This window comes from Etheostoma cragini, chromosome 3 (genome assembly GCF_013103735.1).
Source record: "Etheostoma cragini isolate CJK2018 chromosome 3, CSU_Ecrag_1.0, whole genome shotgun sequence".
Lineage (NCBI taxonomy): Eukaryota > Metazoa > Chordata > Actinopteri > Perciformes > Percidae > Etheostoma > Etheostoma cragini.
In genome coordinates this window covers 16205512-16233278 of record NC_048409.1, presented here as the reverse complement: position 1 = coordinate 16233278, position 27767 = coordinate 16205512, and the positions used below count along the sequence as shown (strand labels likewise).

Below are 27767 nucleotides of genomic sequence, written 5' to 3'. Positions count from 1 at the left end.
TACAGGTGAAGTTCCAGGTCTGTACACCCCAGAAGAACTGGAGCCTCTCCTCGCCTCCCTCAAAGATGCTGCTTCCCATGATGGATTCACTGGACCACTCTACAACTACTTTTCGCACAGTTAGTAGTGCTGTGTGTTTTTCAGCATCCCAGTCCCTCTGTCTGTTTGTCCATCATTCATTATTTTTGGACGATCAATGTAGTAAATGTGGTACTCTGGTCCTCTTCTCACTCTAAAAGTCTACAACACGTGCCATTTCTTTCCAATGATTGTTTTAGCTGTTCTTTTCTCTGATTGTATTAGACTGTATTCCTCTGCTTCCCTGCTGTGCAGTGGTGTGTTTACTTTAGAAATGGTGTTGTGTCACCGAGGTAGGGGTTGCTGCTAGAGAATACAATCAGTAAGACTATTCTGAAAGTATACCCACTAAAGAGTTCCTGCTAACCTTCCCTATCCAACTCTGTCAGGACAATATCAGCAACACAAAATTGAGTGCCTGACTTCACATTGCCTCTTACTGTCTTTGTTTCCCGCTCATTTGCTGTGTCCCTAATGACATTTTGTGACATTAACTCCTCCACTCTTTTTATTTCCCAACTATTGTGCTCCTATTTGTGTATCACACCACCTTAGGAGTCCAGCAGAATCTCCACATTGTTCTGATCATGGACTGCTCTAACTCTAACTTCACCATTAACTGTGAGAGCAACCCAGCTTTCTACCGCAAGTGTTCTGTCCAGTGGATGGAAGGATGGTCTGAAAGCAGCATGAAGAAGGTCAGTGGAGGAACAAGTACAGTAACAAGATCAAAAGCAGATATTACATCAGGCAGCAATTGCTGATAAAGTTCACACCTGTATTCAAGATGAATAAATCCTGCTAAAAGTATATGAAGAGTATGGATTTTTACCTTTGCCCGGAGAAAAAAAAGACCTGTGCAGCCCAGACTTTGCTTTTATCTCTTTTGAGCGAACAGTTACTCTGCCATAGCCCTATACAAGTATTGAGTGGCTTCATATTCAATATTAACCCTGTAAACAAAGGGATGAAGAAGAAAAATTGCTTAGCTGTGGTACCTAATATTTAAAATAAAAAACAATAGAATATTTTTACAAAAGTACAACATTTTTTAATGCATGCATCAATGTTTTCTATGTACATTTAACACACCTTGCCAGATTCCTGAGCTGCTGCTGGCAAAGACGGAAGGAGGAGGGGAGGGGAAAGAAAGAGCCACAAAGGGGAAAAGCTCAGGTAGTAGCATATGTGCTTATAGCAAAGGTGTATAATTGTTATTATTTTCAATTGTATGTTGGCTTTAAATTATGTTGTAATTGTAATTGTACTTTTCTTCTGTGGATGTAGTTTTTAGATTTAATCTTACAGTTTTCCAATTATCGTAATTACAATCTTAGTACCATAACTTTTTTTGGCAAATAATCAGTGGATAAATAATAATTTCTATCTGACAAGAAGATATGTTAAACATACATTCTGCACCTTTTAAAAAACAACTATTTATTCTTTCTCATTTTCCAACAGGACAGTAACTCAGAAGCCCACTAACATTGTTTTAAGCTTTCTTTGGCTATGTATTATATTATGAAGTTGACCTTGTAAATTTAAGTCAGTTGGTGCTTATTATCTTCCTCATCCTTTGCTCCCAGCAGGGCCTGCTCAGGGAGACCTGTGCCGTTTGTTCCTGATGGTCCATGAGTCATGCAGAGACCATGGTGCAACACCCAGACAGTACATGGCCTTTCTGCATGTTTATACTGCATTATTTAGCCGGAAGCAGAGCCAGCTCACAACGAGACAGCAGCATCTGCAGGTACAATGTACTACACATGCATACATGCATACATGCATGCATACATACATACATACACACCAAACAAGAGTAAAAGTATGATGTTGTTTATTGACCCTTTTAAGAATAACTTTTTGTGTGAAGCACTGACATTGTATACCTGAGGTAAGTAGAACTAAACAAAAATAGTCAATAGTAGTTAGGGTTGCAAGGGTATGACATTTTCACAATAACAAAACTGTCTTCAGAAAATGTCATTTTATACAGTATTACACAATTATTATTATTATTATTATTATTATTATTTTATTATTATTTTTATTTTTTATTATTGTTATTAGTTACAATGACCCTTACTGGAATGGAAAACAGAATGTTTTATGTGGCCTACTATAATTGAAACTTGAAACTGTATTTTAAATGTGTAGTAGTTCAAAATGTCTCCCTCTTAAAAATAGGTAAAGTCAATACACTATTTTTTTTGTTAATAAGAGCAAATATACACCGAATCATAACTGAAAATGAATACATTTTCACACCACTGTACACTGGGAAACCAGTATATTACTCTAACCCTATTAGTATAATGTACCTGTAGCGTTTTGGCAAAACTTAATTCATTGGCAAACAATAGCAGGACAATGTGTTTTTCAAGCAGATACCAAAATGTTGAGCACTGATACATTCTGATTTCAGTCTTGATTTTTTGATTAACCAATGTTTCTAATAACCATAGAAAATAAAGGATTATTTTATCTTAATTTAAAATGCAATGTTTGTAAATGGGAAGCCAGTACACCAAGTGCCCTTAGAATTAAAAGCACTGTTGAACTTGCTATAGAGTTCTCTAAGTGTTTTTTTAACTTGCACATCTGAGTAATTTTCAAATCTCTCCCACCTTACATTTGACTTTGACTTTGTGTCGGCAGGCAGGCGTGTCTAAGCTGAATGAGGCTAAAGCATTGGTGGATGAGTTGAAAAGGCGGGCTGCAGAGCAGAGTGCACTGCTGAAGACTAAACAACAGGAAGCAGATTCTGCCCTGCAGGAAATTACCACTTCCATGCAGGTGTGTGTGTGCTTGTATGTTTCTGTATGTTTGTGACTCTGTGTATGTCAGTGTGTGTAACTCAGGGGCAGGCAGGTCAGAGGTTCTGGAGGGTTTCATGTCTCCTTCAAGTTACATCTATTCTCCTCTAAGCTCTCACTGCAGCCCTCCTCCCTGCTCGCTCTTTTTTCTTTTCTTTTCTTTTCTTTTCTTTTCTTTTCTTTTCTTTTCTTTTCTTTTCTTCTTTTGTATTCCAGTTTCTTATTTTTTCCTCTCTCCCATTCAGTCTTCCTCAGTCTGGATTTCCCTGCTGTGAATATGCTATTTATTTAGTTTGTGTGCCTATGCGCATTTGTTTGTTCTGTGACTTCTCACCCAGAGTTTTCTATCTCCAGATAGCCACGTTTCCATTTCCTCCTGCCGACTCTATCTGGAGGATGTGTGGAAGGAAAAAGAAAGTTGAACCCTGTTCATTAGTTATCATATCCTTTAGTTTTCTCTTTGTGGGGAATTGGCGTCTTGAGTGAGATGAAGTGAAGGAGGGAGAGAGAAGTAGCAAGAGAAGGAAAACCTGTCACCAGAGTCAGTTTGCAGAGTGATAATTAACGATTAGACTTGTCCCTTCGGGCTGTAGCATCTATGTCTCCTGTTGAGATGGAGACAGTGTGGGGGGAGGCAAAGAGATGAAGAATGAGGAAAAACAAGATTGAAGAGTGAGGCTTGTTGAAGATGGAAACATTCAGAGTAGGAAGCATTTCAGGAAGAAGAACAATGATATTTGGAAAGGCAATAGGAGAAAAATGAGGAATACAGGAAGAAGTCAAGGCTTGACAGGGGAGAACTGAAGGGATGGTGTTTATTGGATATAGAGGTGAGAGAGAAGATAATTAGGCTGTTAAAAATTCATCTGCTCTCTCTTTTTATCCTTAATTATGTGTCTTAATCTGAATGTTCCTAAACCAAATAGTTCAATTGTTGCTCAGAAGAAAACTGGCACTGTATGTCTGACCCATCTCAAATTTGAGGTACCTAAGATGTACTGCTTTACATCTTAAAAGGTTGTTACATTAAACATTGCATTATCATTTTGGTTATTCAGAATGCCAGTGACCAGAAGGCAGAAATGGAAAAGATAAAAGGGAAGATGGCTCAAGAAGTGTCCAAGATTGAAGAGAGAAAGGCCAAAATAGATCATGAGCTGAAGGAAGTGCAGGTGAGTTTGACTAGTGCAGTTAGTTTGACTTTATTTCTGGAAATAAAGATACATACAATTGCCCTCTATCTTCTCTATACTAATATCTATACTCATATCCCAGCTATACTTATCTCATCTTTAGTTTTGTATCCCTCCCTCTTTTTACCATTGCTGCACTCCAGCCTTTGGTAGATGAAGCAAAGCGTGCAGTTGGGAACATCAAGCCTGAAGCTCTGTCTGAAATCCGCTCCCTTCGCATGCCCCCTGATGTCATCAGAGACATCCTGGAGGGAGTACTGAGACTGATGGGCATCTTCGACACCTCCTGGGTCAGCATGAAGAGGTGAGAGGGGGAAGAGATGGCAAGAATGTCTAAAGGATGGGCAGGAGAAGGAAGAAAAAGATGGATGATAGATAAATAAAGAGAATGTTATGCCGTTGGGAGCAATTATTCTGACGAGGATCTTCAACACCTTTTGGGTTACCAAAAAGAGGTGTGAGGAGGTGATGGGGTGCTAAGGGATTAATATGGACAGAGGAAGAAGAGGATGAAAGGTTTTGCACAGCTAGGAAAGGAGGGAGAGAAGGAGAAATCTATATAATATTTAACTAAAGGAAGGTGCAGCGGGTGAATTGTCATGAGCAACAAGGAGAATAAATTATATGGTTTGTGCTTAAGACATGAAAAAACTTTGTCTCATAATATTAACTTCCTCACTTTCTTGATGGAAAGTCACTTTATTCTATCTCCCTTTCTGAGGATCTCTCTCTTGACTTTTTTCTTGACTAATTGCCATGTTATGTAAAGTCAAACTCTCACACATTAATTTGCTTCATTTGTCACCTGCTCATGTCCAATCCGTTCTTTCTTCCTTGTTTTGTTCTTCCCCCCCCTTTTTTCTGTAGCTTTCTGGCTAAGCGTGGTGTGAGAGAGGACATAGCTACATTTGAGGTGAGGAACATCACCCCTGAGATACGCCAGAGTGTGGAAGAGCTGCTCAACAGAAACAAGGCCTCCTTCGATCCTAAGGTCAGATAGCCACAATAGCAGAATAAGAATTAGATGTATTGTTGGTGGATATGGTGGGTATGTTTACAGTATCAACCTTTTTGTTGTTGTTTTTTGTTGTCTGAAGATGGTATTGTGGCTGCTGTTATAACTGAGTTGTTTCTGACTTGTGATGCGGTTCTTGTTGTCAGAATGCAAAGCGTGCAAGTGCAGCAGCTGCTCCCCTGGCTGCCTGGGTCAAAGCCAATGTCCAATACTCCCACGTCCTAGAGAGGATAGAGCCACTGGAGAGAGAGCAGGCCGGACTGCTAGAGTAGGAACACACACACAGACACACACACACACACACACACACACACACACACACACGCACACACTCCCAGATTTATAGATATAATACACATACAACCTCTTCATGAATGAGAAAGACATTGACACACATGATACCTGTGTGTGTGTGTGTGTGTGTGTGTGTCCGTGCGTGCGTGTGTGCGTGCTGTGTATTGTATGTCCAGAAACCTGAGGAAAACAGAGAGTAGGAAGAATAAGCTGGAGGACCAGCTCAACTCTGTTGGAGCCAAAGTCAACGAGCTGAAAGAGAAGTATGCCTCCTTCCAACTTTCCAACTATTCTTCCAGTCCTTTATACTTCTATTTCTACTGTATTTTACCTGTGAAAAAATCTAATGGTTGTTACCTTGCCATAAATTAACCTTATAATATTGTTGTAATAAACCCTAACTTAAATTATTCCACCATTGCCTTATGACTAGCCCTGACTTCACTAAAGTAGAAAAAAATCTAAAACAAACAGAGGCAATCAGGGCCAGGACAACAACTTGCTCACTCTGTTTAATAGCGTGGCCAGACCAAAACAGGCAAAGCAAAATTTACTTTCAAGCTCTGGTTTAAAAAGCAGTTGTGACAGGAAATTATGCAGCAACTTGCAAAAGCTTCTGGAGCTAGCTCAGCAGCAGACTTATCAACTGCATTCGACAAGAAAATACATTATACACTTTCAGTTACTGCCAGCCACGCAGCATCCCCCCTTCTCTGCTGCCTGTGTTGTTCCACTATGAAGTTACATAAACAAGGATACAAACAATCAATAATATCTAAAGGGCAGGTCTGTTCTACTTTCTTTTGGCTGGACATTAGCCAGTTTCACTACTTATCAGGTCATTGTTCAACAACTTCACATTGAGCCCTTTTGCGCTCTCTGTTGCTCTTTTCTTCACCATCTTCAACCTTTGCTTTCTCCAAATGCCTGTCCTGCCATTTATCTTTGTATTGATCCTTGTTCGTATAATAATTTCTTACTGTGTGAGTTGAACTGAAGGATTTGTTACTGGCACCATCAATTTCTTTCCCCTCTCTTTCCCTAGTCTCTTGTTGCCTTGCCTTACCTCACCTAACCCTACCTCACAAACTGTATTGTCTGTCAAATTTCATGGCATATGTACACATTTTTATTCTACTTTCAATGACATGGAAGAAGCTACAAATGGTTTATACACTACATAGATTATATGTTTTCAATCTATTTATTCTATCTTTGGTAGACTAAATAACTATCAGAGTGTCAGTCAGATCCCACGTCAAATATATACCTACAGTATAACTCACTGACTTCTTTTCCTCCCCTTTACTCTTTTCTTCAGGTTTCAGTGTCACACTACAGAGGCAGCTAAGTTGGAGGCTGAGGTAACAAAAGCTCAGGACACGATTACTGCTGCCCAGCAGCTAATATCCCAACTGGACAGAGAACACACGCGGTGGAACGCACAGGTAGCTTGATGTATGAGTGTGTTGATGTGTGTATTCGTTTGGGAGTTTAAACAGATTTACTAAGAAAGGGGCTCATTTACCATGTAAGAGCAACAGGAGGTGCGTGTGTGTGTGTGTGTGTGTGTGTGTGTGTGTGGGACAGTGGGATGTATTCTCTTGTCTTCAGTCCCTTCTGGCTGTTTTCAGCATCTGTCTGCACCTTAATTAAAACACTCAATCTCTTCCTGACGCACACACACCCTCACACTCACTGCCTTCCTCAAGGTCCGCACCAAAGAGACAGAGTTTACACTCTGCTCACGTATTTCCCTAAACACACACACATACACACATCCCTAACTCTTTTACACACAATGCAGTAGCTGTTGAGGTATGTTGATGCCTCTAAATTGTGGAAGTGTTTCAAGGGAAGGGAGCTCCACTTAGAGAGAGGGGCACACACAACTACGAAGTAAGTGGTGCAGGAATAGATGCATTTTTCGAGTTGAAGTTCAAAATATGGCAGGATGTTTGACAGTATTAATACAGTGGACCAGAGATCACATTGTCCTGTGGGCATACGGCTTGACATTTAAGCCTGATGCATAGTTATTTGCCAAACGCCCATGTGTATTTGTGCTCCCCTGACATGCCACTACACTCAAAGGAATCCGGATTAACATAGAAATTACAGCAGTAATGTCACATTAGCTAACAATGTGCAAGTGTGTGACGGCTTCTGCATATTTAGGTTACTTTTATCTTGCGTTCTTGTCAGAATCACTATTGGTATTTTTTTGATTATTGGAACTGCAAGTTGGGTTTAAAGTTCTTCTGTTTGGCAAAGGGTAAGAGCTTGAGTGGGCATGCCGCCCATGCACCTAGATCAAGTTTCTTATGCTTCTCTTTTTCTACCATCTTTTCTTCTTTAATCCATACCCTTCTTGACATTCTTCCCTCTGATTCCTCTCAATCCTTGCAGTGCCCTTCCCTTTTTGTCTTTCTCTTTTCATACTGTTTTCACCCTAATCGCCTACCTGTCTCTTATTCTATCAGATGTCTGAGATAAAGAATGAGTTGGATACGCTCCCTATGAGGGCCATGCTTGCTGCTGCCTTCATCACATATCTGTCTGCAGCTCCTGAAGACCGTAGAAGACACTGTCAAGAGACATGGATGGCTCAATCTGGACTACAGAGTAAACATACTGTACTACTACTTATACTTGATCAACACGCGAGCACCAGCATATGCCAACCTCTGTGCTAAATGGCCGACACAAGCAAACTACTACCCACACACCTGAAATTCACTGTTGATAAATATGGTACAACACTTCTCAGCTTCTGGGTCTACTAAATATGAGTGCTAATTTAACAAATAATAATAATTTTGGGCTTTAGCAGAAAGGTGGGGTGACTGAGAAGTTGTCGATGTTCAATCTTTTGATTTGAAAGTCCCGGATCTTCAATCCTACCTACAGAACCTTTAGTAAACTAGTATCCATGTAACAGTCCAAGTCTGCCATTTACAGCAAAGTCACTACCTAGCTTTACAGTCATGTTGATGTTTTGTCTTTAATCTCTCATTTAAAAAAGCATCATTATTTTTTAAACATAAAAAAACTCACACACTCACTCATTAAGGATTACAGTACTTAATATTAAGTACTTAATAATCCTGTTTTTTAAACCCCGCGATTTTACTTCTCATCTGCCAAGAATAATCACCGTAATTTGTCAGGTCCTATTTAGATATTAATATTCCTTCCACACAAATGAACCTGTAAATGTGTACCAAACGTGTACATTTTTGTCAGACCATATAATTTTGCTTGGCAACCTTTTTCCCAGAGGGCTTCAGATGTGCAATGTAAATTCCAAAAAGCTGAGTCATCCAGTTGACCCACTATAGTTCCTAAATCCTTATGTGCTTCTAATGGTTTCTCCATAAACTGGTTGTCAAGATTTACCCAGTGACGCCACTTGAGTGTAATATAATGTGTTTAAGTACTATTGATGAATTGGGACTTGTCAGTAACTGCACTATCTGAGGTTTTATTAAAATTACCAACACTGTTTAGTCAGTAAAAATAAAAGTAACAAATAAGATGGTTCCTCAGGTGTCAGTGTATAGTGTACTACAAAGGCAGCTAAGTTGTGTTGTGTGTGTTTTTATCAGAGTTTGACTTGCGGTCATTCCTGTGTTCGGAGAGTGAGCAGTTGATCTGGAAGAGTCAAGGGCTGCCGTCTGATGACCTCTCCATGGAGAATGCACTTGTCATACTGCAGGTTAGACAATTTCTGTCTAATCTCATTAATTTCTTTACTTTTGTTTTAATTCTGTTGATTACAGCTCTGCTTTGACACACAAGCATATACATGTCATGAAAGCAATTTAATCACAAATTTCTATTTTTCTCTATTCACTCGTTTTTGTCTGGCTAAAGTTATTCCAAACTATTCTTTCATTAGTGTTCAATGAGTGTTTGTCTTAAGCTTTAAATGCATTTTAAAAAAACAACAACATGTACAATACTACAGCATATACTAACAGCCAATCTCCATATTATCAAGAATTCTGGCCTTGTTGTAATTCATCTGTCCTCCATTTGTCTGTGTTGTGTTTTGTTTTTTCTATTGCTGCCTTCAGATTAATGCACTCATGTTAAGGGTAAGAAGTGGTTCCATCATCCATTCTTATGAACTTAGTGAGATGTAGTTTCTCTTTTTCATCCACCGTATCTGTTTGTTTTTCCTCTATAGACTGTATGTGTATACACACATAAACACACACACACACACAAACTGTATAGTGGACAACTGACAACCGACTCCTGTCATTCAGTCAGCCTCTTTTGTAAAAGTAAAACTGTGCCGGCAATACATAGTGACTTAACAGATGCTTATTTAAATGGAAATCTTCGAGGGTATTACTTAAAACTAAAACACAGTTCCTCCCTGTTGTTCTATTCTCAGAGTGTCGCCTGCCCATTCCTGATCGACCCGTCATCCCGAGCTACAGAGTGGCTACGCACACATCTCCAACAGCACAGACTAGAGGTCATCAACCAACAGGTAAGCGCGCACACACACACACACACACACACACAAAAACACACACATCTGAAAAACTATCTCTTTGCACCACTGTTTAAGTTTTATGATTCATTTTTAAAAGCCGGATTGGTCATAAAAAAATTAAAAATGGGTGTCAGAAGAGAATGAGTATTACACGGTGGATCACTGTAGTGGAATAACCACAACAACTGCTTTACTCATTCACTGATAAGAAAGGGAGACAGACAACGAGAATGGCGATGGAGATTGAGGGCTGTGACGGAGAGAGAGACAGACAGACAGCGAGCACACTTTGCAAATATACAGAGAAAGTACACAGATAACGACAGTCAGAGATCCAGACAGAGACAGAATGTGTCACACACACACACACACACACACACACACACACACACACACACACGTCATAAAGAAGACACACTAGTGGTCATCAACTATATATTTTGTTGCATTTGAAAACTCATTTTCACAGAGGTCATATGTTATGTTCAAATCACTGTATAAAGCTAACCTATCGGTGAGGTCAATTTTATGTCTGCAGGAGCCTGTTAAGCCATTGTTGTTGAACATTTCTTTAAAGTGCTTCCAAGTGGACCAATACTGGAATTCAAGGTATTCTAACAATTATGCTCTCTATAGGATAGTAACTTCATGACATCCCTGGAGCTGGCAGTCAGATTTGGAAAAACCCTTATCATCCAAGAGATGGATGGAGTTGAACCTGTGCTCTACCCGCTGCTGAGGAGGGAACTCATAGCACAGGGTATGCACACATTCACAAACACCATTTTCATGCAAAGTGGGTGTGGGAGAAATCATTTATTCTGGGAAACCAACCATTGGTTTCTAACTAAAAAGCAGTCTACTCGCCTCTATCAGACAACCACTTTTTCTAAACTGTAGTGCAATCCTATTTGACAGATGTTGCCTGAACGTCACTTCAATTTTATTTATTGTGCCAAATCCCAACAACAGGCAGAAAACCGTGGACAGAACCCGGCTCTTCTTTGTTTACACTTCTGCTTATTATATGTAAAATATCAATGCAAATTCATTCTTAATTGTGGACTATGTTATTTTTTCTGTCTGACAAAATGCAGCCATGAAAGAAAGTCACTAGACTCACAGCTGTACAGAGATTGGACATACTTGTGAAAATGAGGGTGATTCATCCAGGGAGAGGTGGTTGTCTATTTGAAGCTGAACTGAAAAGAGTGGGGGCAGTGAAAGTGTAAGAAAGGGCAACTTATCCACTTAAAAGTAGTGTTGAACAGGTTTGAAAAAAGGCATGGCAATACTGCATTGCAGACATTGAGAAGACAGCATAGGATTTAAAGACACTGAGGACAAAGTTACGAGCCTGTATGATACAGTATAAGTTGTTAACAAAGAATTTTTCTTTCTGTCCAACTTTGACACACACATGCACACGCGCGCACACACACACAAACACGCACAAACACACACATGCACACACACACACACACACACACACACACACACACACACACACACACACAGGTCCTAGATATGTGGTTCAGATAGGAGACAAGGTCATTGATTACAATGAGGACTTCCGTCTCTTCCTGGCAACACGGAATCCTACCCCTTTCCTCCCCCCGGATGCCATTTCCGTGGTAACGGAGGTCAACTTCACTACCACTAGAGCAGGCTTGCGAGGACAGGTAACCCATGTAACCCACACTCACACACAGAATCTACTATAATACTCTAGCAGTAAATGGTTTCTTTGTGAATCCATGTTCATTTTTGTTGACACTTTGTTGGATTAGCATTGATTAAACTTCGTTGTGTATGTGGCCATAGTCTGTGCTAGTCTTTGGTCAAATAAACCAATACAATTTAATAAAAGGTTTGTTCTCCTTGTATTGGGACCATAGCTTTTAGCAGTTTCACTCAATTTAGTAATTTACAACAAAATCCATGTGGAATAGGTGCTTTTACAGTGTAATAATGCAGTGTGTATATACAAAGCATATACTGTATGTTGTAGTCATACTGTGTCTGTTTCTGTGTATCCTTGTGCCCCTTGGTTTTTGTGTTTGTCTTTGTGTTAGCTGCTAGCCTTAACCATCCAGCAGGAGAAGCCAGAATTGGAGACTGAAAAAACAAGACTGCTACAACAAGAGGAAGACAAGAAGATACAGCTGGCTTTGTTGGAAGAATCACTGTTAGAGGTAAACATGCAGACATAAAGCATACACTGTGAGAACAAAAAAGTTGAGAATTCTTAACTTTTGGGGTACTGGTAGAGTCTGTTGCTGGGTCAGTGTCCTATCCATTATGTATATTACAGTATGCCTACAATTTGTACTTACAAAAAGATAATCATGTACCCCAGTGATAACACATTTAGCTTTATATGATAATCAACACAATGTTAAAGTGTGACTCCCTTCTCTCCCAATTCAGAATGCTCAATTCTTCCGACACTGCAGACCATTTTGTAGCTAATTTTGAGTGATGGTTTGAGGAGGGTGTAGTAGACAGAGTGAGACAATAGGCTTGTTTGAGAAGAACTGGGCCATTGTCAAGTCGTAACAGTTTCCAGCCGTTTACAACAGTGTTCGTTCTGAACAAAAAGTCACGGAAACATTCACATCCTGTTAGATCCAATTCTGATTTATTAAAGGTTATAAGACCCATACATCAGCTTGTACGCAGTCTTCAGTTGTTTTTACTTTGACTATAATGTCAAAAATGCTTTCCATGCGATCTGTTACTGATGTTAATAAACAACAGACTGTAGATGATCTGGAATATGAACAGATTTAGTCTCTCTAATTTGTTAACGTCACCCTCAGCTGCACATGTGTTCTGTATAGAATAAGATTTCAGTCAGAAAAATAGCAATTAAACCAATCAGCTGTTAGATCAGCTGAGAGCCAGGCGTTTCCCAGCATGCTCTGGGTCCGCCTGTGTCTTGCAATCGGTGAAAAGCAACTCCGTTGCCTGCGTCTTGAACCTGCGGCCGCCTTGATCTTGTGAGGTTGTTGTTGCCCACGTGTGCATGGCGTCAGAGCAAGTCGGGATCAAGTCGAACACTAAGTTTTTTTTAATAATTTCAGTGTTTTTCAGTGCTAACCACCACTTGGATTTCTTAAGATTTTCTTATATGTTATATAGGAGACTTTTGTGAGTAATAAACCTTTATCTCTTTTTTCCTGTTTCAGACCCTGGCTACAGCTCAGGGTAATATCCTGGAGAACAGAGAGCTGATAGAGAGTCTGAACCAGACCAAGGCAAGCAGTGCCCTGATCCAGGAGTCACTGCTGGAATCACACAGGCTGCAGGCATCCCTCGACCAGGTACTGTACCACAGGCAGGCACACACACACACACACACACACACACACACACACACACACACACACACACACACACACACACACACACACACACACACACACACACACACACACACACAAACACACAACCACACACATCTGAAAAACATGTTTTTATGTGCTATCTCTTTGCACCACTGTTTGAGTGTAATGATTCATTTTTAAAAGCTGGATTGGTCTTGAAAAAAATCAAAAACGTGTGTCAGAAGAGAATGAGTATTACCCGGTGGATCACTGTAGTGTAATAACCACAACAACTGCTCTACTCATCCACTGATAAGAAAGAGAGAGAGACACACAGGCAATGAGAATGGCGATGGAGATTGAGGGCTGTGACGGAGAGAGAGACAGACAGACAGCGAGCACACTTTTCAAATATAGAGAGAAAGTACACAGATAACGGCAGTCAGAGATCCAGACAGAGACAGAATGTGTTGAATGTATAATGACTTTTATTCCCAGTCTGCAAATGTAAAATGACCCCACTTATCTAGTGTGTGTACTTTCTGGAACAAATTGTCATCTTATGTTCAATACTTTTAATGAAATAAAAAAAGGGTAAGCTATTAGTTTCAATGAGGCAGTATAATCTAGTTTTTGGGGCACAAGCTTTTTAGCTCATTTGATAAACAAATCACAGCACAAAATGCTACAGATATCAAATTGCGCAGATGCACAAGCAAGGGGCTATTGCAGATTTATTACATCATTATCCTCTAGGGTGCAGTGTTACACCAGAACTGTTTTTGTACTTTTCTCTCAGTTGCTTTTAATTATTTCTTTATCCCTCCCATTTTTGTCTTTCTCATATGGACATCCCTGTTTTTTCACATTTCCTGTCTCATCACACCTCAAGTCTGTCCTCATTTCTCTCTCTCTGTCTCCTTCCATCTCGATTGAAATAACCATTTTTGATTCTACTTTTCTTTGTATCAATCCCCCATATAAGTCCCTTTCCCTGCCATGTATCCATTTGCGGTATTTCCTGGACTTCTCTAAAACAAATGTTATTCTTTTTCTGCTGCCTCTTGGTTTCTTCTCTTCCCCTTTCTCCATTTCTTTTCCCGCTTTCTTGTTGCTTTCTCCGTGCTTTTTTTTAAGGAGCGGGATGCCTACCTGCCTCTTGCGGAGAGTGCCAGCAAGATGTATTTTGTCATCACAGACCTGTCGAAGATCAACAACATGTACCGCTTCAGCCTTGCATCTTTTCTACGCCTCTTCCAAAGGGCTCTCCAGGCCATGAAGGTGACTGGATAACACACAACTCGTACAGTACTTCCATTTTCATCCAAGTCAGCAATGTGTTAAAGGTCCCTTGACATGAAAATTTCACACTTTATGAGGTTTTTTAACATTAATATGTGTTCCTCCAGCCTGCCTATGATCCCCCAGTGGCTAGAAATGGCGATAGGCGTAAACCGAGCCCTGGGTGTCCTGCTCTGCCTTTGAGAAAATGAAAGCTCAGATGGGTCGATCTGTTACCTCCCCTTTCTCTGCTTTGCTCGCCCAGAGAATTTGGCTGGCCCATGAGAGAGAGACATCATGGCACATACTAATGACAGTTCATTGTGGGACTGGCTCTAGTGGCTGTAGTTCTCCATCTAAGCTAAATTCTGGGAAAGAGACTTTAGATACAGTATTTGGGGACCACTAAGGTCTATATAAAAGCATCCAAAAAGCACCATGTCAGTGCACCTTTAACATGTTTTTTTTGCAGTGCAGTAGGGTTCCAAACAGTATGCCCTTGGACTGAAACCAATAAAAATACCACACCTTGCTATAAATATACTTATTAATAAATCATGCAATACATAAAGAAAAATACTAATATGCAAATTCAAAAGTACGTTTTCCGGATTAAACATTACAGTTTGGCAGTCTTAGCATATAGGGTAACACAATTTGAACAACATTGTAAAGCCAGTTCTTGTTCTTAAAATTTTTTAGGAAAATATCTAAAATAGCAATGCTCCTCTCCTAAAATCTGCTTCAAGTATACATTGCGTTTCTGTTAGGTGCCTGTCATGGCCTATCAATGCCTTTTAATCAGTCTAAAATTAAGTACAACAAGCTATTGTTTAATCCATACAAAAACGAGTTGTAAAAACAACAATTCAACATTTTACAGAGGGTTATGTGCTGGACTACTTCCTTCGAGGTATAGACATTAATTCATACAATATTATTAATCTACAATCGTATTTGTGTCACTTACAGAAGTAAGGCTCTTTGTACAATTGGTACAAAATAAATGAAATATTCTTTTGTTGTTTGAATGTTTAGTTTAACTCCTTTTAACTTAACTCCATTTACTGTTTTTCAATTATTTTAGACAATTTTATTTCAGTTTAGGTCAGCTTGGCTTGGCTTCAGCTCGTTTTGTTTTCGGCGTGTTTATCTCCGTCTGACCTGTGCAGCTGGAGCCCAACATGGACTCTGTCTATCACACTGCTGTTTGCCATCTGAGCCCTAAACACTGTCTGATAACCACACACAAACACTCACGCATGCACGCACGCTCACACACACACACACACACACACACACACACACACACACACACACACACACACACACACACACACTGGGTTGAGAGATTCAGCACTGATTCCCCAAACCCTGTGTGGGTTGTTAGAGCCAGTGCTGTCATCCAAGAATGTCACCAGGCCGCAGCTGGTCACTAGTGTGTGTGTGTGTGTGTGTGTGTGTGTGTGCGTACATGCGTGTGTGGCTTTCAGTGAGTGTGGTCAGAATTCTGCATTGATGCACAGACTTTTTCTTTGTTTGTATCTTTTGGTTTGTTGTATCGAATGAGCAAGTTTAATCTGCTATGAGCTGCAGATGGTTCCTGAGATTTGGAAGATAATTTTAACCTCATGTCTAACATAACACATTGAAAAGTCTTCTTTTCAGTTTACTCACACAAACACATTAGCTTACACAAACAACATACTATACACTCAGGTACTATATCCACAAAGTGTTAAGTTTGTGTGTGTGTGTGTCTGTGCATGTATTTTAGGAAGCAGAGAATACTGACGCCAGGATTGCTGCTTTGGAGGCCAGCTTGAAGAATATGGTATATGAGTACGTCTGCCGGTCCCTTTTCAAGGTAAAACACACACTTAAACATAGATATAGAACAAATGTTGTTTAAGCATCTCAAAAAATTTCTGTCATCACTCCGATAACGTGAAGGAGTAATAAGTGGGTAGTGACAAACAAAGTGAGGCATTTTGCTTGATATAAACTATTAGATTAGTTTGCACTGAAAAACAGGTTCAGTCTGTTTTGTAATAGATAATTTATTTCTGTCTTGTTGTTTCTTGGTAATTCAAATGATCACTCATAAGGAGCCAATTAAATGTCTCCACTTGTTCTACTCACAGCTTCAGAAATGATCCTTTGCTAACTAATGGTGTTACAAATTGGTAGGTTGTTGTGTTCAGTTGACACATCTGATTAACTGGTAAAAAAGGTTTTCAGAGACTACAAATTAGATTTAATGAATTTTTACAAATACTTGTTTTAAACTCAAACAGACAATCTGAAATAGAATAGCCTAATCTGAAATATGTAATTTAAAAACTAAAATGCATCAGGTATCTAAAACAAATTTTAACATCTATACAAAAAGTGCAGATATTATAATGTAATGTTGATTTCTTCACCTGCATACTCCTGCTTTACTCCCCCCGATCTTTTCTCCATCACTGCTAACACAATATGTAATGATTGTCTGAAAGGCCAAACATTACATATCATGGTAGCAGTAAGCTTATGCAAGGTATAAGCTGCTTTACTAGTAACAAGGTTGGTTATTCTTATGCAGATGCATTGACATCTTTGTAATATAAAGTAAGTGGTAGAAGAAGTATTCAGATTCTTTACTTATTCTTTACTACACCACACTGTAAAAATACTCTGCTACAAGCAAAAGTCCTGAATTGAAAATGTTACTTAAGGAATAGTATGTCAGTATCATCAGGAAAATGTATTAAATACAAGTACCTCTAATTTGTACTAAATCTTTGTGTTGTCCTTCGAGTCCCAGAGACCTAATTTCTGCTACCTTGGCCTTGGCCTCTGGGGTCCCAAGACCCATCCTGCACTCGAACGTGTTAGATAAACTAAACAAGTCCCCTTGACACGGAGTATAACACAAGGGTTAAGTACAGTACTTGAATAAATGTACTTAGTTACATTCAGGTATAGTAGGATTCTTATTGCAGCAATCACAGTAATGAAGTTAAATATTGACCAACACAGCAATCGTTGCATCGATCAGGCAGAAAATGGTTAATGTAGTTTCTCTATCTTTAGTGTGTGCTGCTGTAGTGTGAATGTTAATGGCAGTTTCAAGCAGAGCCAGAGTGGCTATTAACTGCTGTACACATCTGTAGGCTATACCCAACACACACAACATGTAGACAGCAGCAGTCCAGTCATTAGCAGAAAAGAAACATTGGACTAGATTATCAGTGCTCCTGTCAACAGCCCGTTCTGTGCTACAGTAGACATTACTTCAAGGGGGAGAGGAGAAAAGCTGGGAGAAAGGGTCCAGTTAAAAGATAAAAGCTGATAATGAGCGAGAGAGGACACAAAAATGATGAAAGCATAATGGGAGATAAAGAGAAGAGGAGAATCTGAGCGGATACAAGATTAGAACAACATGATATACTGTATACATCCCATATTTTTGGAATATCTATTTGGTATAACCGTAGTAGGCACTCAAAATAGTCTATTCACCCACAAATGCAACTGATTCAGTTTAATAAGGTATTGATTGAGTATGGCTAGACACACATCAAAGTTTGATTAAGAATCAGTGTTACTCTACCATTATTGATTGTTGAACCTCTAATGAGCAAAGACTGTTTTTTATTTAGAGTCGTTTGTATGGGTGTAAACTTGTTAAGCTTATGTTACTCAACTTATAATGAGATTTTTTATATTTTGTTGTGTGTCGGTCCATGGGTGTGAGTGTTTATGTGACACGTTACCTGATCCGTCTCCTATACTTTTGTACATCTATTAGTTAATACTTTAGCATTTTTGCTAGCAGTCTGTAGGTTAAGATACACTTTAAGGTGGATGTAAAAGACCACCGGGATTCCAAATCATCTCACTTGATCATTAGATTGAGGTGTCCTTTGGATGCAGTGTGTCTACTCTAATCTCATCCAATGATGCTGTAATTCAGTAACTATTTAGAAAGCACATCTGAATGATTAAAGCCACTGTGGTTGCAGAATATATTTTCTCAGAAAGACTACTATCTCCCTTATGTATCTGATTTTTCAGCAACAAAGCACACATCAGTGATCACAGCTATTGAGAATACCCAAACTGATTAACACAGTCATTTGACTTTTTGCCACTTTGCAAAACACAACATTAGTGCTCATATTATGCTTTTTGGCGTTTTGCCCTTCCTTTAATGTGTTATATATCTCTTTCGTGCATGTAATATACTTCCAAAGTGAAAAGCCCAAAGTCCACTCCGAAAGGGACATACCATCTCCAACAGAAAACACCGTTCACAAACTGTTCCAAACAGCCCTGTTGTTGTCCGGCCTTTACTTTCGTGACAAACGTGTGTCACTTTGTAACACACAATAATGCTCACCTAGCTGCTAGCGTGGCGCACCCTCATACTCTGCTTACGATTAACTAGCAGTGCTTACCTAGGTACTACGCATGTGTGACTCCCAACAAAGATGGATGTAGCTAATACAGAGAGCTCAACACACAGGGTGAAAAGAGGAGGTGCAGCAGTGTGCAGTACAACTAAAATATGGTGTTTCTTGAAATTAAACCATGTAAACATATTCTGATATAACCTCTCAATACAATTATGAACCTGAAAATGAGCATAATATAAGCACGTTAAGAGGTTGTACTGAATTGCATGCTACTGCCAATTTGGATGTCCTTGTCCTTGTCCTTTGTGGTATTGTTACTTGTAATAAGCATAATGTCAGAGAATCAGTAATGGTATGTACTGTAACTGTAGACAGAAATAATATATTGGTATAATGCTTTTGGAGGACATTCACACAACATAATTTCATTTATAGTAGTAGGTCAGGTAAGGAAAGGTATGTTAAGTGTTTGTGAACATTGTTGTCCCAATTATGTTATATTCTAAAAGTATTGCAGGCAAGCAAACATGCTTTTGGCAGAAATTGGAGAACCAGATTAGCTGTATTGCAGTGTTGTGGTTACTGTTGAACATGAGTGCAGGTTTATTTTGTCCATTCTATCTCCTATATTTATCTGTACATATGTATGTGTCTTTCCATCTGTCTTTTAATTAATTAAGAGCATACCTTTGACTGGATACATGATTTTTGTTTATGAGTTTGTTAAAGGTGCTGTATGTAGGACTGCAAAGATCCAGAACTTAGCCAAATAATGTGAACATTGACAACTTCTCAGTCCCTTCCCTCTTTCTGCTAAAGCCCAAAACGGTGTCCTAAGTCCCTCCCCCCACAAGGGAGAACAAATGAGCAGTGATTGACAGGCAGTTAGACCCCCCCCCCCTGGCCAAGATTGGTGCATCTGAACACGAAGTGGTGGCTTTTTGCAACTCACACTACAGGCTCTAGGTGGTGCCGGGGAGCCAGATTTTTTTCTTCTTTTTTAATTACGTGCTTCATGTAGTTCTACTCAAACATCGGTTCAGTTTCAGCAAATGTTACAGAAAGTTAGTTTTATAAGTCCTATCTACCACATCTTTAAGATAGAAAGAACACTTTGGAATTGGAGGAGGGTTTAAACTTGTGTATATTTGCATTGTTTCTTGCTGCTTTCTTGGTCACTTGTTTCTGCTTCACTCTGTGGGTGGGACTGGGATAAGCATCTTATTAGTTGCTGTTTTAGAAGAGAGACAGACAGAGAGAGAGAGAGAGAGAGAGAGAGAGAGAGAAATGTGTATATAATACAACAGCCAGTGTAGTTCTTGAAGTCCCTGGGGCTTATTTGTCAGTGTGTAGCAACCCTTTACAAGCCATTTAGTCCAACTGACTGAGCTGTATATCACGCAATGGGAATATGAGTGTGTTTGTCCTTGGTCTGGAAGCGTTCTAACATTGTGTGCTGTATTGTTTGTTGGGGGTTTGTGGGTTTTGAGAGGGGCAAAATAGCTTGTTCTCAGATGTGGCATATTCTCTATGGATCAATCTCTCTCCTTTCTTCTCCCTGTCACAGGCTGACCAGTTGATGTTTGCAATGCACTTTGTGAAAGGCATGTACCCTGAACTCTTCCAGGAGAGTGTGAGTTATCCTAATAGATTTAGTATCTGCATATTTAGGATCTCATAATTACTGATTTCAGTGACAAAAAAATAATTAGCTAATTTCATCTTTGAACCTGTCAGCTGTTAACACTACTTTTTGCTGTAGGAGTGGGATGTCTTCACTGGATCCATTGTAGGAGAAATGTTTAAGAAAGAGGTAAAGTTGTAGAGAGTAAGTTTTTTGAGAAAACACAGTACTATTTCTGTATTTGATTTTAACCTCTGCTCTCTCTGCAGGAGTTCCCTTCTTGGATTGATCAGGAGAGGCAAGGAGCAGTGGCCATTTTTAAAGTAAACACACAAAAAATATAATCATAACAACAATGATAATAATAACTTTTGACAGAATTTGAATACCAGTTAAGCAATCCTTACAAAGCTTAGGATTGTGTCTTTATCTAACATTATTTCTTGTCCTGTTTATTTCTTTCACCCTTTTAACTTTTGCCATCCCTCTTTCACAGACCACATTCCCAGCCGTCTACCAGTCTCTGTGTTTGAGTGACTCAGACCTTTGGCTGTCCTTCTCGCAAAGCTCGCAGTGTGAACAGGAAATCCCATCCTCCATTGCCAAGAAGATTACTCCATTCCAGCAGGTCAGCTTTCCATCAAATTCTTTTTTGTCAATCAAAAAACTTATTTCATCAGCCAAATGAACCAATTTATCATAATTTACACAGTATATAAAAAGTCTACACACTTAAAGACTTTATGTATTTGTTACCTCTGCTAAAAAAGTTGTGTTTTAAAATCAGGTTGTTTGATTGTGTCTCTGTCAGTCAGCAGATTTCAGTGAAATCCATTGTAAAGTTAATCCATGGATCAGGGATTAATTTATTAGTCTTTAGTGCAGATAGCGCCACCATTTTATAAAGCATAGCAACAAAGATCTTCTCCCCCTGTGGATTTGTTGTTTCAAGATCCACTTTTCAGTATAGGGCACAGCCCTTTCTGCTAAAACATATTGTGTGCTATTTCAATTTTTTTTTGCAAAGCAGTTTTTGATGAACACTCCTAAAACAGTTAAATTTATCATAGATGTCATCATTTTCTTAGAATTTTTCCCAAATTCCTCAGTTCAAATAATAATCAGTTATGACCATAACTTAGTCATGGTGGTAACTTGGAATTTTGCACAACAATATTTAATCCCAAAAATATTTGTGATATTGTCTATCACTAAGTTTATTTACAAAATAATACATTTAGAGCATAGCACAGCCTTGCCAGAGGTGTGTCTGTCCTTTCTAGTTATTACTCTAATTGACTGTAATGACAGCCCATTAAATCTATTGTAATTATTTTTGGTATTATGGAGAAGACGTGATAGGATTAGAAATAAAACTTTTTGGTTATGGCTTTGAGCGCACCCCTTCACATGTGGTTTGAGATTAAATAAAGAATTAGCTAATCTAATTTCAAAGCATGAACAAGACAGAAGCCATTTATCACTAAAGTCAAGTATGCACACTTGACTGTCACACCAATTGACTTTGGGTATTGTGTTCTCAAACATATATTAAAAAAGAACATATCAAAGCCCCAGCAAATGTGATATTTGAACATTTATCCACATTTCTGTGTGAAAATGTAACATTTTGTTACATGAATGGGATTTACTTTCAGTCTAAAATATTTTAATGGATATCTTTTGATTTTTTCTTCCTATTTTTCTCTTTGCTTTACCCTCTCCCCAGCTGTTATTGATTCAGGCAGTTAGACCAGACCGCCTGCAGAGTGCCATGGCGACATTTGCCACCCAGGCCCTAGGTAAGTGGTTCATATTAGGGCTTTTCATTTTTTTATTTTGTTCACCTAGCTCCTCTTGAAATGGGTCTCAGCTTTATTAATATTTAAGGATTGTAAAGACTTACGCAGAATATGCTCATGGCATTTCCTATCTAACTGGGATGTTTTGGGACTGTTTGGTAGGGATTGCTATGGATGAAGTACATACAGCAATACACTGATGAAGCAAAATTATGTTTATCCATGTAATCAGCTAATTTGTGTAAAGTAACTTGACTAGAGTAACATTTAATATTTCATCTGTTTTACTGTTGTGGTGTGCAAATGTACCACCAAAACAAGTTCCTTCCGGAGAACATTCTACAGAGCCCTTGTCGCTGCGTCCCCCGCACAATACGATTGTTTTTGGTGATTGGTCTAAGAAATGCAAACAAACTGAGCGTTTTTTTCACATATCCTGGATTGTATTTTTGGTAGAGCCAGATCTAGGAGCCAGGTACTGCGGGAGTAGCTAAGTAGAATTGTTTTGTTTGTGCAACAGCAGCTTGTACATTCATCTGTAAATTACTATGTCAGCTGTGTGCGTGCATGCGTGCGTGCGTGTGCGAGCGCGCGCGCGTTGTCTGTGTGTATGCCTGTTTTTGAGCTGCTCATGATCCAGTTAACCACTTATGTCAAAAAGAATGTCCTTATAACTCATTTGAAACATTTATATTACACATCAACATAACCCCAGCTGACTGTAATGACTCTTTCTTTGCATAGTAAATACTGGGTTGTCCAAATGTTAGGCCAATATCTTCCCCTCCTGTCACCCAATTAGAAATATTAAGTGGTCTTCCTAATATACTGATATAAAGTTTACCTTTGTAACAACTTACACCACATTTATAATATAAAGGTTTTAGTTTTAGTTGATACAGTTATGTATGTTGATTAAAAGAACACACTTTATTTCCTGTACTCTCTGGTTCTGCACCTTCCTTTGTCAGTCATACAGTATACCAAATACACACATGCATTTTAAAAGGCATTACTTGGTGTGTTAACCTTGGGAAAAGCGCTGTGCTTTGGACGTCAGCATATTTGTCATATGATTATGAATATTCATTAATGAATAAACAATATCTCAAGGCCAAACATTTCTTATTTTAATGAGAAAACCCACCCCAACATAGAATTCATATTTTGCTTTTCCAATAGTTTCTTTGACAGTAAATTAAACCTGTATGAGTGTATGATTTCATCCGCTGGCCAATAGGGGCCCAGTGATATTGAGTCATTTTGTAGGCTCAGTTTAAGTTTGGGACTACAACCAAATTTGTGGTATTTGAATATTGAGTTAACAGCTCTTAGGTAGAAAATATAGCCACATCCCAGTAAAATCACACTTGATGTTATTGTAGTGACCTAGGATTGGTTCCACTGATCATTTTCTATGGAGTAGCTTCAGGATCTGTCTCTCTGTTTTTTGTTGTTGTTGTTTTTTTTTAACTTTATTATTACTTTGCTGATATTCATGAGGAAAATACACATCAAATTTATGTTCACAAGATTAATCTGAGCTGTATAATATTACAGGGATAACTTCAGCATTTATCAGTCCCTTTGGAATTCGTTTTAATAAAATGCTTGCTCCATGTACACGCAACCTTCAGATTTTGAGACTGACACGCATTTGCCTACTGCACCAACGAGGACACAAAAGGAACTGCAGTCATGGAAAGGAATGTTGATGCTTGTGTCATGACATAGTACCAAAGCTTTGGAGTGCAGGTTGAAGGAAACTAGATGAATAGAACGGAACTACAACAACAAAATTGATAATACAGTGCATGTGGTAGTCAATTTAGTCAGCGATAAATGTGTGTGCTTTGATGAGTGTGAGGTACAGTGTCAGAAACTTACACTGAACAGTGAAAAAAACAAAACAAAGATGTGCATGAGAGATGTTGGACTGAGAAGAGGACTGATCACAATCATTTCAAAACCAATGATGAAGCACCATTGAGTGAATGGTGATGTCATGGTAACATTTTCAAAAAAATATTGTGTCTCCACAATTCTATATTGTTGTGAGGTGATACATTTTACAAGAAAACTGCCACAAGTAAGATTCTTACAATTTTGATATCAGAGTTATGTTTCCTATTCTTGTGCAAATATATTAAATATCCCAACAGCATGTGCCATGTATTCCAACCAATGTTTTTTTGTTATCTAATTTTAAAATACCTGCCCTGTGTGAGACTCAAGAAAAATTGGTATATAATAGTTTGCATTTACATATTTTCCCAGTGCATTACATTACTTATACAATGACACCTGGAAAATGAGTAGACATGTCACAGTTGCAACTATTTCACTTGTACTGTCTAAGACAAATTTCCCTAAGGGGAAAATAAAATATTTATGATATTTATATTTATACAGCTATAGTGACCAAAATTATTATGGTTTTTAGTATTATTGGGGTATTTTTAAAATGGTGTTAAAAATGTTCAGAAAGCACTGATATGCCTACACAAGCTGAAATAGTTTCAAAAACTTTTCCAAACGTGTAACAGTGTTTATTATAGGCTTGTAAAAACTATTGAAAAGTGGTTACTGAAACACTGGCCGGCTGTAGGGTGTCCGGTATGAACTTGAACCAGAGATGTTAGACTATGAGATCCAGGAAGCTTTATTTACAACTCAAACATGAAGTTAACTATGAAGTTTTTTTTGAAGTTACATGTGAAGTTTGATGTGGTTCTGAAATATAAGTTAATAATAATTTGACTTACTAAGAACATTATTTACCAAAACTGAATGTTATAACCGCCAGCATATAACAGGAAACAGTACTAAGAATTACATTCATTTCTCTGTATTAATTAACATAAATGTAACATATTGTTCTGTAACACAAACTGAGAATGAGCCACATCTACGACAGAACACACATCCATAACGAAGCAAACAGTGTAACACACCTTTATTAAGCTAATAGATACGTGGCTGCACAGCGCTAGTCTGTTTACTGGCGATTGCACGTTGCTAGCAAACACAACATGAATATCAACAGGTGGCTGCACAGTAATAATAAACAATCTGCACATCTATCAGCTATGCAACAAGAAACACAGCAACAGCAATATTATCAAGACAATAATATCTCTCTCTCTCTCTCTCTTTCGTTCTCTCTCTCTCTCTCTCCAAATAAATGTAATGTAATAACATGGGCTAAACTTCCAACTCGTAGCACAACACTTATTGAAGATAACGAGGCAGTAAAACCCATAACAGTTTAGCAAGCTACAGAATAGTTTTAACTAACTTTCTAGGCTACCTACATGACTTCAACAAGTCAGAAAACTAGAAAAAAAAAAAAAGATAAAGAACAAGAGTCGGTTAAGAGCTGCTACATTCTGTCCCCTTCTCCCATCTGCAGTGCACCTGCACGTCACCTTCAGGTGCCTCCAATGAAGCTTGGAAGGATTAAACATAGGGGTTCCACACCGTGGTAATATACCCCGATAACAAGGATATTTTAAATGAAAAGGATAATTGTTACCGTCAACATTTCTACCGTGGTTCAGAGTTACATCCTTAATCGTGTAGTTTAACTTGTTTTCATAAAACTAAATTACCCATGTTTTTTGAAAATGATTGGCTGTAATTTTAGTGTAGTATTCATTCTAAACTCTCAAATTATTTTACAAGTTTTTGTTGATAGGACATTCAAAATAGCCCCAGCCAAAAATAAGTGCTTAAAAAAAAAGGATGGAAGGGAGAAGATATAGACGGAGAGGGAGAGAGCACTTGGTGAGCTAGAATACTCCGACTGCCCTGCTTCCGACTGATAGCAAAAGCTCTATTGACTGAAACTCAGTGTCAGCTGTTGTGCAGCTGCTCCAGAGTGCTAATAATAATACTTCCTCATTGAGGGGCGTATTTTATGTGTGCCTATATCAGTGTTTGTGGGTGTCCATCAATCCATCTCTCCATCTTTGAAGGTGTGCATTATATTTGCACAACTAAAACACCTGTCCCGTGTGAGACTCAAACTCACTGCCTTCAGATTATGAGACTAATGCGTCACCAACAGCACCAGCCAAGGTGTAAGAGCTTTTGTCAAATATGGAAAAAGTGAAACAATAACCATTGAGGATAACACTCCAACCTTAGTGTGTGTGACAACTTGTTTGTCTAGGTATCTTTTTATCTTGTCTATATGCACTCCTGAGTTTGTGGGAACAAACAGTCCATCTCTCTAAGATCTCCAATCTTTGAAGGAATGTGTCTGTGTTTTCATTTGAGCTAATTCCTTAAAAGCTCTTTTTTTTCTATTTTTTAAACTTTCTTCTTGTTTGTCTTTGAGCAGTTGTAATAAAACACAGACTTACACTATTCTAATAGAGACATAGCTCCTTGAACGCCAAGGGAACCCACTGACTAAGGTGTTATGTGTGTACATGCATGATGGGTGAGAGTGTGTGTCTGAATGAAAGAGCAAGAAAGAGACAGACAGATACAAAAAAGAACAGAACAGAAAAAGATTTTGTGTGTATGTGTTTTTGGCAGTAAATCAGTATGCTAATGAGGCATGGTCTGTAATCCTCTTACAGCTAATCTCACTCAATCCCCCCAGTCCGGGCCTGGGCACTGCTCACGCACCCAGGCATGCCTGGGTGAACACAACCACACACACACACACACACACACACACACACATAAACACAAACGCACTTGCTCGCTGCTCACTCACTGGCATGCTTTCTTTTTTTCAAAAATACTTTTTTACATATGCACAAAACGCATACGGTATCTCTCTGTCTTTCAGCTTTTTTTATCAGTCATGCAGTTAAGATGAAACCGCTTATTGTTTTAACAGTCTGGATTTAAATGCAAATGCATTCTGTCGATTTTTCTAAGGTCAAGTGTTGTGTGCAACCAAGTGTCTGCTGATTACTTCTTCGCCATTCAGTGTTTCCTCCACTAAGTGTTTGAACCATAGGGAGATTGTAGCACTGTCTTTTTGTAGGCTCCTCTTTGCCCTGATTGTGTGTCATTAAAGCCAAGGTGAACTCTGCTATTCACAGACAGAGGATGCTGGTCTGCAGCATGAATACTGATTACCTGCCCATGTCAAAGGAAGTTATGTATGTATTTGTGCACGCGCATGTTCTGTAAATGCTCCCCTTTTTTTCTGCAGTCAGACATCATAAACCATGTGGTCAGATGACTGTTTTCCTTAGTGTTGCCATGGTGATGCAGCAAAAGGTCGCTCTGTGATGTTCTCTACCAAGACCTTGTGCGTGTGCATGGATGTGTACTTCTAGGGCAGCAGATTTCATTTGGCAGCAGACACCAAAAGAATGTTCAGGCTGGGAAAGTCGTCTCAACTAGAAAAGACAGCTGTGTGTGTGTGTGTGTGTGTGTGTGTGTGTGTGTGTGT

At 38.8% G+C, this 27767-nt stretch overlaps 1 protein-coding gene across 4 annotated transcripts in view; it reads left to right on the top strand.

Annotated features, from left to right (window-relative positions):
• The window catches only part of LOC117941785 (cytoplasmic dynein 2 heavy chain 1), a 102874-nt gene that overhangs the window by 38940 nt on the left and 36167 nt on the right, over window positions 1-27767 (top strand). For 2 of the 4 annotated variants that reach the window (XM_034866902.1, XM_034866900.1), the window contains exons 56-81: window positions 6-119; window positions 634-776; window positions 1179-1254; window positions 1668-1831; window positions 2740-2877; window positions 3956-4069; window positions 4234-4394; window positions 4958-5081; window positions 5252-5373; window positions 5576-5662; window positions 6721-6847; window positions 7883-8024; window positions 9008-9117; window positions 9479-9499; window positions 9805-9903; window positions 10546-10669; window positions 11428-11591; window positions 11985-12104; window positions 13101-13235; window positions 14376-14519; window positions 16297-16386; window positions 20490-20555; window positions 20685-20735; window positions 20816-20869; window positions 21043-21174; window positions 22276-22348. In XM_034866902.1, the coding sequence (XP_034722793.1) occupies window positions 6-119; window positions 634-776; window positions 1179-1254; window positions 1668-1831; window positions 2740-2877; window positions 3956-4069; window positions 4234-4394; window positions 4958-5081; window positions 5252-5373; window positions 5576-5662; window positions 6721-6847; window positions 7883-8024; window positions 9008-9117; window positions 9479-9499; window positions 9805-9903; window positions 10546-10669; window positions 11428-11591; window positions 11985-12104; window positions 13101-13235; window positions 14376-14519; window positions 16297-16386; window positions 20490-20555; window positions 20685-20735; window positions 20816-20869; window positions 21043-21174; window positions 22276-22348 (2895 nt within the window). The remainder of the gene's footprint in view (window positions 1-5; window positions 120-633; window positions 777-1178; window positions 1255-1667; window positions 1832-2739; window positions 2878-3955; window positions 4070-4233; window positions 4395-4957; window positions 5082-5251; window positions 5374-5575; window positions 5663-6720; window positions 6848-7882; window positions 8025-9007; window positions 9118-9478; window positions 9500-9804; window positions 9904-10545; window positions 10670-11427; window positions 11592-11984; window positions 12105-13100; window positions 13236-14375; window positions 14520-16296; window positions 16387-20489; window positions 20556-20684; window positions 20736-20815; window positions 20870-21042; window positions 21175-22275; window positions 22349-27767) is intronic. The other 2 variants (XM_034866901.1, XM_034866903.1) reach the window with 2 other exon arrangements.